This window comes from Conger conger, chromosome 1 (assembly GCF_963514075.1).
Source record: "Conger conger chromosome 1, fConCon1.1, whole genome shotgun sequence".
NCBI lineage: Eukaryota > Metazoa > Chordata > Actinopteri > Anguilliformes > Congridae > Conger > Conger conger.
The window spans coordinates 27,099,803-27,119,989 of NC_083760.1; the positions used below are offsets into that span (position 1 = coordinate 27,099,803).

Genomic DNA, 20,187 nt, shown 5'->3' on the forward strand with positions numbered 1-20,187 from the left:
CTGTGGACCAAATCCAGTTCTGAGGCAAGAGCCTTGGTCAAGGAGAATGATAGGAATGTACCTAACCTGACATGCATGCATTTTGGTGTTGGACAAAGCCGGAGTACCCAGAGTACACGGAACTGACCCACTTGGGGAGAAGGTGCAAACTCCACGCAGAGAGGATCCGTCCGGATCCGTAGAGAGAACGCAGAATTTCCTTCTAACCAATGTAACACCGTGTCGCAGCAACAAGGTGTAACATATCAGCGTGCACTATTGTCAAACCCAAGGCATGCTGTCAGCCGTACTTCTACTGCTCTGCAGAAGCCTTGCAAAGATTGCCCCCTCTGTTGATAATAAGGTATACTGTGCCACAGCGCTGGAGGTGATCAGAGTGTATGGGGTAACCGGACGAGACATGTCCATTCAGAGGAAAGACAGCAGCTTAGTGAGCTTACCACAGTTTATTTTACTCTTTGAGGAGCGCGAGTGCATGAAACTGCGAGAAGACCAAAAAATAACAAGCCCTACAATAGTGACATGACGTGTCGACACGGACGTTGTCGAGCGTTGAAATCACTGCCGCTGCCAAATCAAATGATGACAGAAGCTGCACCTGAAGCTTTGTCATGTCACAGTGACGCCTGTTGTTTTGGGTGGCGTCTCGTACCAATACTTGCCCTACCGATACCTGTTCATGGGTCAGCTTGGACAGATCTGGGATCAGAGCTCACTCACATGTGAACCTTTATTTGGGTGTAGTCTGGATTCCTGTGTATTTGGGCACAACCTGATTTCAGAGCAGTTCCTTCCTTCTCCATTCACAACTTCCAAAATGTTTCCAAAAGGTTCAATTTCATCTGTGGGGAGAGACTATTTTTAATGATAGAAGGTTCACGCAAGACGTCGTTTGTATGGGATCATTTCCCACAAGACCCCCCTCCACGATTTGTGCTGGCACCTGTCCTATTCAAATAACACTTCTTCAATGCTTCACCACTTGCGGTCAACGCATCCCAATATTACAGCAGCACCATTCAATTCTGCTGTAACTCAAGCAGCACCATTTAAGCTCCCCACATGCATTATTGCATAGAGTTATTTATTTATTAAATGTATTCCCTGCAAAAAGAAAAGTCGCAATTATTTCAGTCAGTATTTACATTGTATTTAAATTCATATTTCTATTATATTTTTTCCTCATTAAAACTAAAATATTGCGGTGAGAGTCTGGTTAATTTAAATATTTGCCAATGGGGTAAGAAAATCACTTGTCAAGTTAATGGTAACTTTAAACAAGCTTAAAAAATTTTTACTCATTGCAAAACTAAAACTCTTAAGACTTTTAAACTCTTTTCAGTGTTAAATCAAGGTAGTAGACCTTGAAATTATACTATAATTATACTCATATTAAGACTTATAATAATAGCAATGTGAATAAAAATATACCTACCAATCTGTGTGCTATCTTCTGCTGTAGCCTATCCACTACAGTTATTATGTGTTGTGTTATTGTGTATTAATGTGTGGTTATTTGTATTACTGTCACCTTCCTGTCAGCTTTGCCAGTTAATGCTGTTAATTGCTAATTAACAAGGCATTCATTTAAGGCATTTTTTAACCATTTTTTGCAAACTCAGGCATGAAAATCCCAGGAAATCAAGAAATCAAGTTTCTGAGATACCCAAACCACCCTGTCTGCCACAACAATCATTCCACGGTCAAAGATCACATTTTTTCCCCATTCTGATGGTTGATGTGAACATTAACTGAAGCTCCTGACCTACATCTACATGATTGTATGCATTGCACTGCTGCCACACAATTGGCTGATTAGACAATCACATGAATAAGTAGGTGTAAAAGTTAAAATGTTCCTAATAAAGTGCTTAGTGAGTATATATTTCCTTTCCACTATGATGTGGGGGAAAGCTGAATGATACTATGTTAATATGGCCCAATAAATACAGACATTTTCTCAAATAATTGGAATTTATTATTGCAACAGGAAATAGATGAGGTTCTTACGCATTGCATTTTGCTCATAGAACAGACAACATATTTTCATTTCACTATAAAACTGATTATCATCACTTTAATACCGATCATCTCATCATCATTATGATGCCGTTTAATTTGTACAACACTTTAATAATATTCTCAGAGAGTGCTTTGAAAATACATGGCAATAGGTTTAATATTCAAAAACTGTATTTTACAGTCAAGAGTCGAGCGGCAGCGTTTCACTGATTTCAATTTGTCGCCACTGTGAAGAGTAATAGGCATATTTACTGACCAGATGTTGTCACTAGAGAGGCGTGGTGTCAAATGCTTCATGACACCGATACTTCTACCAACACAATCGCTTCAACTGCATCATTGCTTCGGAAAACTTCTGCCCTTTAACACACCAAAAGCACAGCTCCAGTTCATATTAGTTAGGTTTTCAAAACTAGGTCTTTCTCCCCAAGCCCAAGAGCCAAGCCTTTATATAGGCCCTTAACGAGGCAATGGGCAGCAGCTGTGTGATCGCCAATGAGCCTCAGCTGCCTCACCGTGAGAGGGGCTGGCACTGTCCACGGTCTGCAGGCCTCCAGGGTAGCTCACTGGCAAACTTCATCGTAGCAAACACAGAAGCAGCCCCCACTCTCCTACCGCATCCTTCCTGGCATCACGGTGCTTATTGGAAAGTGCATAATTTGAGCGAATCCAGTCACTCCAGCGGAATGCTTATGCTCAAAATGCTTCTGTTAAATCACGTATAACAGTGGTTTCCAAACCGTGTTTCTGGAGAGCTACTGTCGTGTAGGTTTTCGCTCCAACCCTAACAAAGCACACCTCATTTAACAACCAGAGCTCTCGTTTGAGTTGCTAATCAGTAGAATGTGTGCATGAAAATTTTCAACCCTCATTTAGCACACCTGATTCTACTGATTAGCTGCTCAATGTTAGGTTTGGAGTGTTAGGGTTGGAGTGAAAATGTACAGGGTGGTATATCTCCAGGACGAGGGCTGGGATCATCTGGTGTGTGACGTCTACCTCCCATACAAATCTCTCTTGTCTCTGCGCGACAAGATGTGATTGTAAATGTCGATGTTGTTGTTTGGCGTACATTGTGCAAACTGTGCATAATATATTTCATCTGTCTGTGTGCAGCGTACCAGGAGGTTGCTCCTGACACACTCAGTGGATTTTTTTGTTTGAAATTCTGTCTGTATTTCCTTCCTCTCCATGTGTTAGGGAAATATATTGGTAGGTCATTATTAACCACTATTTCTATGATAGGTTGGGCTAACCCAGTGTGTATGGGATGCCACAAAGATATCGGTTGAAATGCAAGTTTAAGTGCCTGTGGGTCCCATGATTTAGAGGAAATATTAATCCTTGGTTAACATTTAATTGAGTTATAAAAACAAGAAGAAAAGGGCCCTAAAGAGCATTAAACTATATTAACTGAACAATAGCAAACTAAACATCACAGGCTGTGAAAACAAAGAAGTTATACCTAATCAGGTGTAAGGGCTATGTAATGGTACTAGAAAGGGTTGAGATGGAGGAGTTGAAGTGCAGTCTGAAGAGGTGGGAAAATGGCCGCCCTCTCTTCTGTTCTGACTGCTACGGTCGGCTCATTCCTCCACAGACGGGCCAGAACAAGCAGTAGACGCGACTGAGAAGAGCAGGCTCAAGGGGGAGAGGGGGTGGGGAACCAGACGTGCGGAACAGAGGGGTCTCGCTGGTGTGTGCGGTCTGATGATCTTCTGAAGGTCCCTTTGGTAGCGTGGTCGGCTAGCAACAAAGCTTTAATTTTGATGCATAGAAACCAGTGGGGGGAAGTGTTTTGGGAGATTATTGGCCAGGCAATCCGGAGCGTTCTGGATGAACTGCCATGGCCTGATGGCAGAAGTAGGGAGGCCAGTGAAGAGATGGGAAAGAAAGAGTCATTGGTATACAAACAATATGACATACTATGAATATTGATGAGAGGACAAAGGTTATTTGTGGAGGAGGGAGAAGAGGAGGGGGCCAAGGACAGTCTGGGTGGACGCCTTTAGAGAGGCTATGATGTGTTGATACCAAAACCTGCTTCATTGGTGCACAAAAACACCTAAACCTGCTTCAGTAACACACCAAACACTTAAAATATTCACAGTAACTCACAAACTCTGATTCACTAACAAAAAATGAACCAAAACACTGCACTTCCTTCAGCATGAAAACACTTACACAATCTTCAGTCGCATCACAAACCAAATGTGAAACCTTTAAATGATAGCAAAAGAGTTTTGACCGCATTTTCTGCCACGTGTCAGTCTTGCTTGCATCAGCATTGAAAGTTCATTCTCATCAATGTGCCAAAAAAAAAATCAACAAACAGATTTGCACTCTCAGAAGTTGTGGATTGCTCTGTTGCTGCTACACTGTTTGCGTGGTGACAGGAAATCTGGAATGTGTCAGTTAATCACTCCATTCAGCACAGTTCTATTTGCAGAAGACGACTACTTTCAAATTGATATTCTGAGCTGCAAAGGAGTGTTGACAGCTTATCACCTGTTTGACGCATCCTGTTATTGTGCCGTTGTAATGCTTTGCCAGGAATTGCCTTTCTTAATTCTGTCATTTTGTTCATCAGAGAAGATGCACTAAATTCACCTGTCACACGGTGACAAAGGATAACCAGCTGCTGATAGATTAGACTACTCTGAGTGTACGTATGTAGATATTTGGGGCAGTTACAGTAAACTGTGTCTATATGTACACTCAGAAATAACATCACAGTGGATGTACATTTTTGTTCTTCAACTATCAAATTTCCTGAATGTACCCTGAAAGTACTGGAATGTCCTCTCTGGGTACGTTTTCCAAGTAGAAAAAGGTACAAATCAATTCTATTGCTGACTTGGGGTACAATTTTATGTTCCTATAGCGTACTACCACAATGAAAACCATTTGTGCCTTTTTAAGCACTTTTCATTCCTTTATTTCTGAGAGTGTATATTTGTGGAGCATTGCTGTGAAATTGTGGTCTATTGTGTTTTTTCCTCTCTCTTGTATGTATCCAGGAGTGGGCAGAGTCTCTGTTCAGCCTGGCCTCTAACCTGCTGGCACATAACATGTCCAGAGAGTCTAGCCTGCAGAAAGCGTACGTACCCCTCAATATCTGCCTCACATGACAACAGCAACAGAAATGTACCTCGCCTAACAACAGACCTGGGGCAAATACTTAATTGTTTTGGATTCACATACTTTTCTGCGCTCGATTAATCTGAGCGCAATTGAGCCAACCAAGAGGACCAGAAGGCAGGGCTTGCAAGTTTTGAGAGTATTTACCAGCTCAGTAAAGCATAAAAAAGTATTTGAATCCATAACAGTTACATAATTTGACCCAGGTCTGCCTGACAACAGTTTTAAAAAAAGAATCTACTTCACATCGATTAACTGTACGTCACCTGACAGCGTTAACGTGAACTCACCTTGTTCCGAACATAACACAGGGAAGAGGCTGCTTCCACCTGAAGTTAACATCTGTTCAATGGTCATTTTTTGGTTTATGGCTTATTGACTATCTCAGACACTAAACACTTTGATTGATGAGAATTGGACCAATATTTATACAGAAAACAACAAATAACTGCACAACGTCTCTGTGTTCGGAAGACCGCGTTAGCTCACGATGGTCCGAGCACCTATTCACTCTGTTATGCAGGCTAAGCTGTATAAGCCTGCCCCGGTTCATAGCCTCTCGTTAGCAGCAGCTTCCCCACCACAATGCTACAGTGGAGCACTATTACCATGTCACTGTATGCTGAAATGGATGTGACTTGTACCAAGTTTTTATGACAACGGAAGGAATTATACTTTACACATACACAAAAACCAGCTGATCTGGAAATAATTTTGAGTTATTCGTCATGAAAGTTGCACTGAATGGTGAGCTAACTTGGTGTTCGGAACACCATCTGAGTTTACACCTCAGATGACAGTGTCATATCAGAAAACCTAACACATGAGAACCCTGTACCTCTTCTGGCAAAGCTACAATGGAGAATCTGCCTTGCCTAACAATACTGAAACTCACCAACCATTACATTACATTACATTACATGGCATTTAACAGACGCTCTTATCCAGAGCGACATACAACAAAGTGCAGATCAAACACCAACATTGTAACTGTCCTACCAGCAGTTATAACAGTAGATATGCCTAAACTGACAACCTTTCGTTCACTTTAATAGTGTTGAACAAGGCAACTCACGTAGAAATATAAAACTCAACTCACCTAGAAATATAAAACTTTTTTAGTACTCTAATACTTTAACCATACTTTGACGCAATAGTTCTCTCGTGGAAGAATCCTTATGTATTTAAACTCTGAATGAGCAGAAGAGAAACTAGTTGAAGTTAACATTACTCACATTGGACAATCTAATTCAAGAACACCTAATCACAAAATATTACAGCTTGCACATAATTAGATGTTAGGTTAAAGAAGGTGCGAAGAAATTGTTTTCACATTGATGAAATGCTGGACCTTTTGTGGCATTGAGATCCTTGCCTTATTTTCTCTGCTGTGCTCCTTTTACCAACCTCAATGTTCAGAACCTTGTCATTCATTTCATTTTTTAAACAAGCCAGCTGAAACCCAAAAAAGAGCAATCACAGCCAAATAATTTTGCGCAGAAGCACCCTTTTTCCCAGTCTAGTGTGATGAACAGGCCAGGGTGTTAGATTCAAGCCAGAACGTCACAGACTCCTCTTCCAGAACGCTGGTTCTCAATGTTCTCCAGCTCATTTCTTAAGAACGGTTTGTCTCTCCCAGGAGGAAGGAAGACCTCTCAGCTGTTACTATGGCCACAAACTCTGTTTAAATTACCGACGATGATAATAACAGTGGAAAAGAAAAAGTTAATATGGTGTCTCTGACTAAAAATAAAACCCTTGGTAACCAACTAGTGGTAACCAACCCTGTTCCTGGAGATGTACCAAAACTGTAGGTTTTTACTCTAACCTTAACAAAGCCCACCTCATTCAACAGCTACAGAACTTGTTGCGTTGCTCATTAGTAGAGGCAGGTGTGTGAATTTGAGTTGAAATGAAAGCCTACAGGATGGTAGATCTCCAGGAACAGGGTTGGTTATCACTGACTAATGTCTGTATTGTAATAATAATGAAAAAATACCTATGCTATCAGTAACTTTGGCTTTAGTGTGAGTTTAATCCTGATTTGCCAAAGTTGTAAACAAGGGAAATATTTGTTACTTTTTTGTTAAATAAGACAAAAATATTGCTGATAAGACAGTTTGACTAATTTCAAGATATGTCAATGGGGTAAGAATATTTCAGTTGTCAAGGAAACCGTAACTTAAAACAAGCTAATATTTTCGACTTTTAAGGTTAAGACAGTCATTTTTTGCAGTGAAGGAAGATGTTGCCCAGAAATAACCTCCCTACTTCTGGAATTTTCCATTTAAACTCCACTTACTTTCATTTGTATTGCAGCAGCACAAGGCTTTCATCCAAAAACAAAGAAAAAAAAACAAACAGAATTTCAATCCCCCAAATGAATTGTGTGGCAGAAGCATTCAGTCAGTCATACTGCAAAACATTTAAATCAGCAGTAATGTGTAGCTTCTGTTCCAGTATTATACACCCTGTGTTACCGCGCAGAGAACAATGTGCACCTACCACCTCTACAGACACTGTGTGTAAGGTGGGTTCTGTGTTGCTATGACAACACTGTGTCCAACCAGGCATCTGTAAGTAGCCCAGTAGATATAGTAACTGGCAAATTTTTTGAATGTTTTTCTTCTCTTAATTAGTCTGAGAAATTGGATTGTATTTTTCATTAAAAACTGTTTCTCGGGCTCGCTCAGGATACCAAAATGAAATGCGTTTGGTATAGGCAGTCAATGGCTACCCCGATGAGGACAACCATTCATTTTATTGGTCCGTTGGGGATTCTGAGAACCAGGGAGGGAAAAGTGCTTTTTGTATAGATGCAATCAATATGGTAATGCTATGAGACACCGCTAGAGCAAAGCTGTTTATTAGCAAAATTATTACATGTACCATAAACAAGCATTGCTGCATTAAATCTGGCAGATCTTGTTTGCGTATCTTCCAGATCATTAAAATGCTCACCTGCAGAGCTCTGATGTGTTTTATTCGACATCAAATAAAAATAGACGTTTTTCTCCGTTTTTAGCCGGTTAACCGACTTCCTGCCCAATTTGCTCATATCAAAGTCACAAAATACCAGAGATTTTAATGAGCTTGGGATGGGTTATGTGCTCTCTCTCTCTCTCTCTCTCTCTCTCTCCCTCTCCTTCACCCTCTCTCAAATACAATTGAGCTTTTTTTCTGTCTAACAGGTACACAAGACTTACACTACAGCTGAACCCGGAGGGAAGGATTCCCGTCAAGAAGTAAGCAGAATTTTAAGGCTTCTCTGCCCCGCATCCCACTTAAGCAGGTTCATATAGCACTGACATATTATAGTAATAAATGTCATGAAAACATGAAACTTCCTGCTGAAGTGCATTGGCCTCTATTCAGTCTTAACTTTCCCTATTAAATAAGAGCTTTACTTTTATCTTCAAGCACTGCCAAATCTGTGTTTTTGCAGAAAGGAATCGAGCTCTCTCATTTATTGTGAGTCACAGTTAAAGAGAAATGTTTATTGAGTCCGTGCCAGAGTCTGTTTTTGTAATTGCTTGGCTCTGAGATGTGTGTTGTTGTCTGAAGCGGTTTCCTCCCTCTTCACAGCATCTTGAGGATGTTTTCTGCTGACAGAAAGCGCGTGGAGACAGCGCTGGAGAGCTGTAGCCTCCCATCTGGACGGGTGAGGCTATTTTGGCTAAACGTGTCGTTTAAGTTTCAGCCAACTCGCTTTTTTCCTCAGAATATCGTGTAACTTTCCATTCCAGCAGGTGAACTCCTCCTCGACACAGCCTGCTTTTGTTTTCCTATCAGCAACAGTCAAGCTAAATATAGCGGCACTCGTGATAAAAAACAAAAACAAATTTGGCTCAATTTTGGCTTGAATTCATCCTATCTGTAGAAGCCATGTTGATTGACATAGATTGATTGTCTTGCCTTTAGGGTTCAATGAGTAGTGACCCCTGGAGGTGGTAATGGGAATGGCAGCTTTATGTTGCCTTGCAAGTGTAGCAGTGTAAAAATGTTTGGATATCTTATTTTGCTATGTTTAGGCAGGACAAATTAAGCAGTTAATCTACTTTGGTGATGTCTGTGTAAATGTAAACGTTGCAAAATGAACAGCGAATACAACATTTTACTTGTTATTTTACGAAAGCTGTTAGATGGCATCTAAATAAAGTTCAAAACTCCATCTGGAAAATCCATGTCCTGAGTTGGTAAACAATAAAAAATATGATCGTCTCTGTCCTGACATTTTATGTGACCTAATAATGTGCATTATTACTACATGTTACTATGGTGTGTAAAGTTATTTAACCGCTTATGATCAATAACTGGTATACCATCTGGAAGTAACTTGGCAAGATGCAGTAACTATAAACCCGCCATTTTTAGTCCCTACTGACACTCAACAATATTGCAAAATCACTGTGATTCCCTGTTTACGCTGGCAAAGCAGAAAAAACATTTTTGACCAGCTGCCGATAGTGTACTGCAATCATAAATTGGCCCCTGCTACATAGTTTTTCATTAAAATAGTCAGTATCTGCTGTATATTTGTGGTCATTATGTTTTTATTTTAACTATACTGTACGTACTATAACACTGTTAGGCAGTTTTGTTTATTATTATTCTTATTAGTTATCTCTTATAGTTCTGTGTCTCTGCTATGTAGCTTTGGTCTTTTAATGCGTTAGTCTCTGATACTTAGTTTTTGCCTTTTTTTGTTAGGGTCCTGTGTCTCTGCATGTCACCCTGTAGAGAGGTGTAATTATGTGTCTTACTGTTCTAACAATATATTTATGTGGGAGGAACAAGCTACCGTTTTTGTGTGGATTAATTGCCGGTGTATCTCAAACTCGGGCGTGACAGTAACTGCGGCATCCAAAAAACAATCCCACCACACTGTTTTTCTTCCCCCAACTGTTTTTAGCCTCAGGCACACTCACATTGTGTAAGGCATACTCTCAATAATGTTGATTAAATGGCCAATAAGATATGTGAATGAAGGGTGCTCATAAACCATTTGTTTCTTGTACATTTCATTGTAAATGGTCTGCATTTATATTATGTACCTGTACAATTGATGCTTCTCATTCTCCCATTCACACACACACACTCACAGCAATTGGCTGCCATGCAAGGCATCAACCAGCTCATCAGGTGAAATTGGGGGTTGGGTGTCCTGCTCAGGGACACTTGGAGACACCCAAAGCGGGATCAAACCGGCAACCCTCCGACTGCCGGACAACCGCACTTACCTCCTGAACCAATGCTGCTAAGGGAGCGATATCTGTTGACCAGGTAGTCCCTGTGATATAACAGACTATTTTTCCCATGATTCCAGAGCGGAATACTAGAAGTGTTATGAATTCAAGGTTAAATTCAATTGAACTTTCTTATGCAGTGTAGCCATTGCAGTTTTTCATCATATTTTCATTTCAATTGTGATTGAAGTCATCTAAAGTCGCTATGCTAAAATTGCTATTGCGAATGTGCCTTCATTAGCTCCCGGCGATACAAATGGGCTTTAAAACCGAACAGAAGCATTTAGAGGGGCTTGAAATCACCCAAGAAAATATAATGGAGAAAAAGCGTACAGTTCCAATCATAAGATTTTCATCGCGCCATGCTTGTACGATCTGTAAGGAATTGCAGTCAATTAGTATGCTTAATGGACCGAAAAGTCAGACGAGCAACCCCAGACAGCAGGTAATTAGCGGAGGTTTGCAGGGATTTTGTTGTACAATGTGCAATTAAAAATAAGTGTTGGTAATCCCACTGCGACCTGTCCTGCTGAAAGCCTGAGTCAGAAATTGGTCGCGTGTCTTTCATTAGCGCTGAACTTAGCAGTGCAAAGCATGCCCCCCTTCCCACAGCACACATAGATACACACAAATGCAAAACAAAAAAGCTTGTACAAAAGGCTCATTAGGAATGCTGTCCCCAAAAACTAGCCCCTAAACATTGAATGTTTTGGGGCGACATCAGCTCAGGATGTATGAGCGGTTGTCTGGCGGTCAGAGGGCTGCCGGATTGGTCCCCGCCTTGGGTGTGTCGAAGTGTCCCTGAGCAAGACGCCTAACCCCCAATTGTTCCCGACGTGCTGATTGCTACCTTGCTTGGCAACCTATCGCCGTTGGTGTGTGAGTGTGTGTGTGAATGGGGGACTGAGAGGCATCAATTGTACAGCGCTTTGGATAAATTTACCATACCATTTAAACCTTTATGCGCTTGAACTGTAAACCCCTACATCGACTGTAACCGTTTACTCCCGAATCCTCAACCCAGAATCCTAACCTGCACAACCCACTCTTTCCTCTTCTGGCAGAATGACTCTATCCCTTTGGAGAACTTCACCCCAGATGTCTACAAAGACTTCCTCAGTAACATCTGCCCACGACCAGAAATTGACCAGATCTTCTCAGAAAAGTGAGCGGTGCCCTTCTTCTCAGGCAGAGCAAAAACACATTGCAGCAAATGCCGGCAGTAAACATTGATTTGCAATGGGGAGCACTGCCTTGAGTTAACGCTACGGTTGTAATGCGGGCTAGGTGAATGGAGCGTGTGTAGATTGTGGGAAACCGTTTAGCATCCCATCCAGCAGATGTGCCAAACGCATTAGCGCTGTCATTAGCAGGTAATCAGTCAGAGTGCAAGGATTAGCGTGACGCTTCGCGCGCAGTGCAAACACGGCTCTATCGAGCTCAGAGCTGCTATGTGTTTGTGTTACCTTTGCGATGTCAGGGAGCAAATCGATGTTAATTACTGTAGAATGATTCAATTGTTGAAGGCTTTTTTATAAGGTGAGGCAGGGTGAGATGACATGTAGAAACAAGGCCAAAAATCTATTCTCTTTCATTAATATGTGAGAATAAATGTTTATATCCCATGTGCATACTGCTGTACCATTCAGTAAGCCTGGCCACAATAGTGATTCTTTTAATGTAGTGATTTTTTAATGTAGTGATTCTTTTAATGTAGTGATTTTTTAATGTAGTGATTTTTTCATGTAGTGATTATTTTCATGCAGCGATTCTTTTAATGTAGTGATTATTTTAATGCAGTGATTCTTTTAATGTAGTGATTCTTTTAATGTAGTGATTCTTTTAGTACAGTGATTCTTTTAAAGCAGTGATTCTTTTAATTTAGTGGTTCTTGTATGCAGTGATTATTTTAATGCAGTGATTATTTTAATGTAGTGGTTCTTTTAATGCAGTTATTATTTTAATGCACTGATTATTTTAATGTAGTGATTCTTTTTAACATTGTGATACTTTTTCATGTAGTGATTCTTTTAACGTAATGACTGTAGCAAATCCTTAGGCCACTTTATCTGCTGAACATTAGGCATTTCATCTTGATTATCATTGGGCCGCCTACGCCCCTGGCTGCAACATGTACGATATATTATGCATGATATTTTAATGTGATCATTTTAATAACGTGGACGCATTCAATTAGCTTCCATTTGTCTAAATGACTTAAGTAATGTGGGGGTGGCAACGTGGGTGCTTTGCCCATTAGTAAAAAAATACTGCCCTTACGAGCAGACACTGTCTGACAGGGGTAGTAATAAGAGTCCCCCATCAGCACAGACTATCACATTCAGTTGTAATTACAATCACGTACAATAGTACCACGGATGGGGGTGATGATCATTTAATATCAGTTTCATATTTTACACTATAACAATATGCCTTCTTCTGCTGCCCTCTCCATTGCTTCTGGTGCCCTCGTCTTGACCTCTACTGCCTCCATTGCGCTCTTCTGTGTCTCTAGCTCTGTAGTAATGAGCTGTTCTGTGACTCTAGTCTTAATGCCCCTCTTCTGTGTCTCTAGTTCTAAAACCCTTTTTTGTATCTCTAGTTCTAATGCCCCTCTGATGTGTCTCTAGTTCTAATGCCCCTCTGATGTGTCTCTAGTTCTAATGCCCCTCTGATGTGTCTCTAGTTCTAATGCCCCTTTTTTGTGTCTCTAGTTCTAATGCCCCTTTTTGTGTCTCTAGTTCTAATGCCCCTCTTCTGTCTCTAGTTCTAATGCCCTTTTTTGTGTCTCTAGTTCTCATGTTCTTTTCTGTGTCTCTAGTTCTAGTGTCCTGTTCTTTGTCTCTAGTTCTAATGCCCTGTTCTATGTCTAGTTCTAATGCCCTGTTCTTTGTCTCTAGTTCTAATGCGCTGTTCTGTGTCTCTAGTTCTAATGCCCTGTTCTGTGTGTGTAGTTCTAATGCCCTGTTCTGTGTCTCTACTTCTAATGCCCCTCTTCTGTGCCTCTCGTTGTCTTACCCTCTTCTGTGCTGATACCTCTGATGACCTCCTCCGTCTCTGCCTCTTCTCTCTGCTCTTTGCAGCGGTGCCAATAAGGGGCGTTACCTCAGCGTGGAGCAGATGACCGACTTCATCAACAACAAGCAGCGGGACCCCCGACTGAACGAGATCCTGTACCCACCACTAAAGCCGGATCAAACCCAGCTGCTCATTGACAAATATGAGCCCGACAGCAATGTGGCTCAGAGAGGTGTGTGTGTGTCTGTGGATGTATGTGCCTGTGTGTTTGTGTGCACATGTTTGTGTGTGTGTGTGTCTGTGGATGTATGTGCCTGTGTGTTTGTGTGCACATGTTTGTGTGTGTGTGTCTGTGGATGTATGTATCTTATCCAGAGCGACGTACAGTTGATTAGACTAAGCAGGAGACAATCCTCCCCTGGAGCAATGCAGGGTTAAGGGCCTTGCTCAAGGGCCCAACGGCTGTGCGGATCTTATTGTGGCTACACCGGGATTAGAACCACCGACCTTGCGTGTCCCAGTCAGTCAACCACTACGCTACAGGCCGCCCTACCTTGTGTGTGTGTGTGTGTGTGTGTGTGTGTGTGTGTGTGTGTGTGTGTATGTGTCTGTATGTGTCTGTGTCTGTGGATGTATGTGTGTGCTTGTGTTTGTGTGTGTGTGTGTGTCTGTGGATGTATGTGTCTGTGTCTGTGGATGTATGTGTGTGTGTGCTTGTGTTTGTGTGTGTGTGTGTCTGTGGATGTATGTGTCTGTGGATGTATGTGTGTGTGTGTGTGTTTGTGTGCACATGTTTGTGTGTGTGTGTGTGTGTGTGTGTCTGTGGATGTATGTGTGTGTGTGTGTGTGTGTTTGTGTTTGTGTGTGTGCACATGTTTGTGTGTGCTTGTGTGTGTGTGTGTGTGTGTGTGGACCAGCATTGTCCAGAGCCTGTGGGAGCTCTGGTTGGTCACCCCTCAGCACTGAGTTCAGGGAAAGACACTGAGTTTAAATGTAGCAGTACCTCTGTGGTCTGGTTTTCAATCCTGACCCTGCCAGTGCCAACTTTGGCCAGCAGCCACACAGGAGAGCACATAATTGGCTGTAGTATCATCCAGAAAGTTAAATGGTGAATCGCTTTTATCCAAAGCACTTTACAATGAATGCCTCTCATTCACCCATCCACACACACACACATACACACACACTCACACACTAACGGTGATGCCATGCAAGGCACCAACTAGCTTGTCAAGAGCAATTGGGGGTTAGGTGTCTTGCTCAAGTACACTTTGACATACCCAGGGCAAGGGATGGAATAGAACTGACAACTCTGACTACCGGAGGACCGCTCTTACCTCCTGAGCTAATGTTGCCACGGGAGAGGTTTCAGTTGACCAGGTAGCCCCTGTAAAGAGTGACTACTCTGTTCTATCAGAGAGCTGTTCCTGAATCATAGCCCTCCAATGCAATGTCTGTGCAGCTGGACTGACGGACCATAGAATAAAAATAAACAGCGGCTGACAGAAACTGGTCTGGAAGAGACTGCATGTCCCAGAATTCCCTGCATCAGCGGGATAGACAAAGGAGAACGGAGCCCTGAGAGACGGCAACAAATGTAATCGGACATTTCAATTTAGCTGAGAAAAAGGAAAGAAACAGAAAGTTAGGTCGTAGGTAAAAAAAAATTAAAATAATAAATCCGCTGGATTAGTCAAATTTGATATTCTCAAGGGAGACTGAAAAAAAGATTGTTTTGAGTCATTATCAACGAAGCGTTGATGAGGAAGGCTGGTGTGACTAACAGTAAATGAGTTTTTATCAGGCGGCCGTAACAATTTGTGTCAGCATTGTGAAACAAACGATTGCTTTTATTTGTTTTCAGCAGCTGGTAATGATAATAGAGCTGATTGATTGGCCATCATAATTACAGTGAGCCTAAGGACAGCACAGACAGAAAACAGCTTGAACACGCTGCTTCTCTGTAGGCACTGAAGTGGGGTCGGCGCACTTTTACTAACACCCACTGCCTTCTCGCATACCCAAGCCCTCATCAAATTAGTGAAACATCATATTTGCCTGTCTGCAGTATTTGGGTTTAAACGTGAAAAGGGATGCCATCTGCCCAACTGGGTACTTTCACATCAGTCCCTATAGCTCCGCAGGCTTGTGTTGGTACTGCATTTGACGAATTTAGGTGATGAACCTTGTTGGCTTGTAAGTTTTCTGAAATCTTTCTCCTCCCAAAAAGTCTTCGGTAGTGACTTCTATGTTTTCTTCTGTACTGTACTATACGCTCGCTTAGCACTTTATTAGGTAGAACTCTACACCAGCTTGTTAATGCAAATATTTAATCAGCCAATCATGTGGCAGCAAATAAATGCATAAAAGCATGCAGACATGGTCAAGAAGTTCAGTTGTTTTTCAGACCAAATCTCAGAATGCGAAACAAATGTGATCTAAGTGACTTTGACCATGGAATGATTTTTCGTGCCAGATAGGGTTGTTTGAATATCTCAGAAACTGAACAACAGTTGGTAGAGTTTGCAGAGAATGGTGCGAAATGCAAAAAACATCCAGGGAGAAGCTGTTTTGCGGGCAAAAATGCCTTGTTAATGAGAGAGGTCAGAGAATGCCCAGGCTGTTCAAAGCTGACAGGAAGGTGACAGTAATTCAAATAACCACACTTTATAACAGTGGTATGCAGAAGACCATCTCTGAAGACACAAAACGTGAAACCTCTTAAGTGGATAGGTTACAGCAGCAGAAGACCAATAAGTTGAAAAAATAAGTCACTAATAAAGTGCTCACTGAGTGTATTTCTGCTTACTTTGAAAATACAAATTTCAGGACAGTGTCCAATGGTCTACCAATCCCATTAGTCAGTGAAACATGTTAAACACCTCCAGGTTTAACATCAGTGTCTTACATGGTATTCAAACCTAAAATCTTCAAAACTTCCAAGCCCAACCCCAACGCCACACCGTTTCCAGGGAGTCAGTATTGTAGGATGCTACTCCATTGTGTAATGAAGGCCTTTGGTAATTAAATGGGGAATTCCTTAGAGGACAGGAGCACATTAATTAGTATAAACTGGTTTAGGGAATTGGTCTCAGGGGGGTTGTTGCTGAGCGCCTGGGTTTGTGGCGCTTTCGTTCCGGTACTTTCACTGCTTGGTGACACCAGCTGTCTGTCATCCCTGCTGAAATAAACAGCTCAAGCAATGTTTGGAAACAGCTGGTAGCTGGTTGACCTGTTCAGACCAGTTCCCTGCTGAACATGGTTTAGTTGGTTGACCAGTTCAGACCAGCTCCCAGCTTGACATGATTTACCTGCTTGGCCAGTTCACTCCAGCTACCAGCTTGACATGGTTTGACCAGCTCAAGATTTTGAAATAGTTGGTAGCTTTTTGATAAGCTACCAGCACAGACAAGCTACCAGCATGAGCTGGTTGACCAGCTCATACCCAGCTAGACCAGCTTTATGACCAGGTTGACCAGCTCAATTCTCAAGATGGTCAAGCTGGAATAGCTGGATTATACTGCAGGGATGCCAGTTCTTCCATTCAAGAACAGGCAGATGAGGGTTCTACCTTCCTCAAAAAGGAGGGGGAAGTTGTGTAGTCATCCATATGTGTATGAATCAAGGACGTCAACCTAAATTCCCAGGGGGCTACAGTGGTTTGTAGTTCCCTTTCCATCAGTTGCCAATTAAGGCCTTGCGAGCAAGGTTTATGGATTCTTTAGCCAATCAATGGCTTGAATAAACCACTGGTGCTGAAAACACATCGAAAACCAACAGACACTGCAGCTCTCCAGAGATGGAATTTGACACCCATGGTATAAGTTGTCTTTTAATGTTGAAATATGTCATGTTTCCTTGGGATTGGACTGTATATGTCAGCCAATTAAATCAGAACTAAATATCAGTATCTGTTATTACTTTGTGTTTGGTAACTTGGAAAATAGATTTTTGCCATACTTTTTTGTTAGGAGTTTTCTCTGGAAGGGTTTCCCCGGTATGTTACTGGTTATTTTACTGTTTATTTTACAGGCCAGATTTCTGTGGAGGGGTTTTCCCTGTATCTCATTGGTGAGGAGAATGTAGTTATCCCTCCTGAGAAACTGGATCAGAGTGAAGACATGACCTTTCCCCTCTCCCAGTACTTCATCAACTCCTCCCACAACACCTACCTCACAGGTAAGTCACATGACACACCAGTGTGTGTCTAGGGAGGGGAGAGCTTGTAATGTGCAGAAAACAAACTCTGAATGGGAAGTGCCCCAGCTAGCTAGCGCTTTGGAATGAAAACTAAACAGGAAGTGGGGGTGCAAAGTGACCACTGTACAGGAAATGTGACCCTTTGAAGAGTATGTTTTTGTGGATTTATTTTCTTCTAAATTCAATGTTCAATGATCAAGAGCTCCGTTGTTTACAGTTACTAGTAGTGATTGTTATATCCGCATCATCCGTTCAGTTACCATGAAGACATGCTGAAACGGAAGTTAGAGTGGCACTAGCTTCCACAATATGACATAGACACAAGAGAAACGGATCTTTCTGATAATTTTTGAAGGGTGAGGAGTCTATTTGACTGATGTCAAATGAGGAGGGGGACATTAGGATGTACGTCACCGTGTGAAAAGGATATTCATTGGAGGCGAACAGAAAATTGACACACATTTCATCGACATACTGATACACGATGACCTAAGATCTCTTTTTCCTGGAAGTGGATGGGAAAAAAAGGTAGGTACGGTGAACAAAAATGGCTGCTGACGGGGAAAACAAAAGTTGACAATTATTTGGCTGTTATAATACACGTTAATCAATGTAATATTTGTTCTTGCCTTTTAGGTAAGCAACAAATCAGCTAGCTGGCTTTGATTAAACTAAGTCGCTGGTGGTGAACTAAATGGAATGTTCATTTAAAATCATTCGACAGTAACCGTTTCCTGCAAACATAGTTCGCCGTGAACGTTCACTCTTGAACGCACGTCTGGACTAACGCGGCTTGTCTCTTGCAGCGGGCCAGCTGGCTGGGAACTCGTCAGTGGAGATGTACCGGCAAGTTCTGCTGTCAGGCTGCCGCTGCGTGGAGCTGGACTGCTGGAAAGGCCGAACTGCCGAGGAAGAGCCCGTCATCACGCACGGCTTCACCATGACCTCTGAGATCTCCTTCAAGGTAGGCCACTGCACTGGCTGGAGCAGCGGATGAGTCTCCCGGATGAGACGTTAAACCGAGGTAATGACTCACTGGTCCTTAAAGATCCCGTGACGCTCTTCGCAAAAGAGAGAGAATGCTGCTCCCTGACGTCCTGGCTAAATTCCCAATCTGGCTCTCTCAACCTCACACCTAATCATCCTCTGATTTAATTGGCTAAAAAATTGTTCTCTCCCTCTCCACCTCAGCTGATGTGTGGTGAGCGTTCTGGCACAAAATGGCTGCCATGCATCACCCTGGTGGGTGCTACGCATTGGTGGCGGTTGAGGAGAGCTTCCCCCTCATTGATGTAAAATCGCTGTGAGTGTGAGAAAAGCACTATATAAATGCAAGCAATACTAAAATGGCAATAAGTAATAATGACGTTTGATTGCAACTTTCCTCTTATGTGAATACATACTGTGCTGTATGGCTTGAGTTGGGCAAGAGAGTACTTTGCTATGAAGCTTGTATCAAATTACTGTATTAGAGAGCTTGTATTAAAGCAGAATTCTGAGCAGTGCATTATGAAGATTGAATCAGAGCACGTTTCAGAGTGCTGTATTATGAAGGTTGTGTCTCTGCACGACTCCCGAGTACAGTATCATGAGACTTGCATCAGGGCAGGGTCAACACTGACTTTCTTGTCTGTTTTACAGGAAGTCATTGAGGCCATTGCTGAATGTGCTTTCAAAACGTCACCCTACCCCGTAATTCTGTCCTTCGAAAACCACGTGGACTCGTGAGTTAACCCCCCCCCCCCCCCCCCCCCGCAGACACTCCTGTTCTTCTGTCCTTGCGCTGTCATGGTAACAAGAAAACAGAAAGAGCGTACGGGATTATATAATGCATAATTAGTTTTCCTCCATAATTCTCTTCCCTTTATAGAAGACGCTCACTGTAGCTGTCCACGCACTGTGGCTCTCTGTCCTCATTGCTTTGTGCAACGACTGACAGTAATGTTGTTTCTCCCATACACACTACAGAGGCACAAACACATCAGGACGGCCTCATTGTGAAAATGATTGCTCCGTTCCTCACCCTCAATAAAGAAGCACTCAACTTGAAATGACTCTGGAATTGCAGTCTATTATCATTTTTAATACAGCTTTAATTATTTATCAGTTTTAATAATGCAACACAGTGCGAGCCTTTGACAGCCTGTATATAATTATGCATTGTTGACGGTTTGTTTGCTTAGTACTTTTTTCCTCTTCTTCTTTTTGTCTCGTATCGCAGTCCAAAGCAACAAGCGAAGATGGCAGAATACTGCCAATCGATCTTTGGTGATGCGCTGTTGATTGAACCCCTGGAAAAGTACCCTGTGAGTAACTACTGCGCCAGGAATGTGAAATCTGGAGAAATACTCGGCGAGTTAATATTGTGAAAATAATGTGAGATTCACCTTTCGACTGACATTCACGACCACTGCACAGGTTGACACACACATAATTCTTTGCCAAAGTAATATGCTATCCCAGCTAACATGGACCATTGTCGCAATCACTGTCATGTCGTAACACTAGCAAAACCTTCCAGTGGCATTGTGAGACCATTTTGTGTTAGGTGGTATATTTG

The 20,187-nt window shown here is 42.1% G+C and overlaps 1 protein-coding gene across 4 annotated transcripts in view; it reads left to right on the forward strand.

Annotated features, from left to right (window-relative positions):
* plcb1 (phospholipase C beta 1) overlaps window positions 1–20,187 on the forward strand; it is a 79,329-nt gene that overhangs the window by 29,398 nt on the left and 29,744 nt on the right. For all 4 annotated transcript variants that reach the window (XR_009709556.1, XM_061254493.1, XM_061254501.1 and 1 more), the window contains exons 5-13: window positions 5,043–5,122; window positions 8,355–8,408; window positions 8,749–8,824; window positions 11,474–11,574; window positions 13,493–13,659; window positions 17,460–17,606; window positions 18,434–18,591; window positions 19,269–19,351; window positions 19,849–19,933. Coding sequence is in view for 3 of the 4 variants with exons in the window: in XM_061254493.1 (XP_061110477.1) it covers window positions 5,043–5,122; window positions 8,355–8,408; window positions 8,749–8,824; window positions 11,474–11,574; window positions 13,493–13,659; window positions 17,460–17,606; window positions 18,434–18,591; window positions 19,269–19,351; window positions 19,849–19,933 (951 nt within the window). In the remaining variant the exon portion in view is untranslated. The remainder of the gene's footprint in view (window positions 1–5,042; window positions 5,123–8,354; window positions 8,409–8,748; window positions 8,825–11,473; window positions 11,575–13,492; window positions 13,660–17,459; window positions 17,607–18,433; window positions 18,592–19,268; window positions 19,352–19,848; window positions 19,934–20,187) is intronic.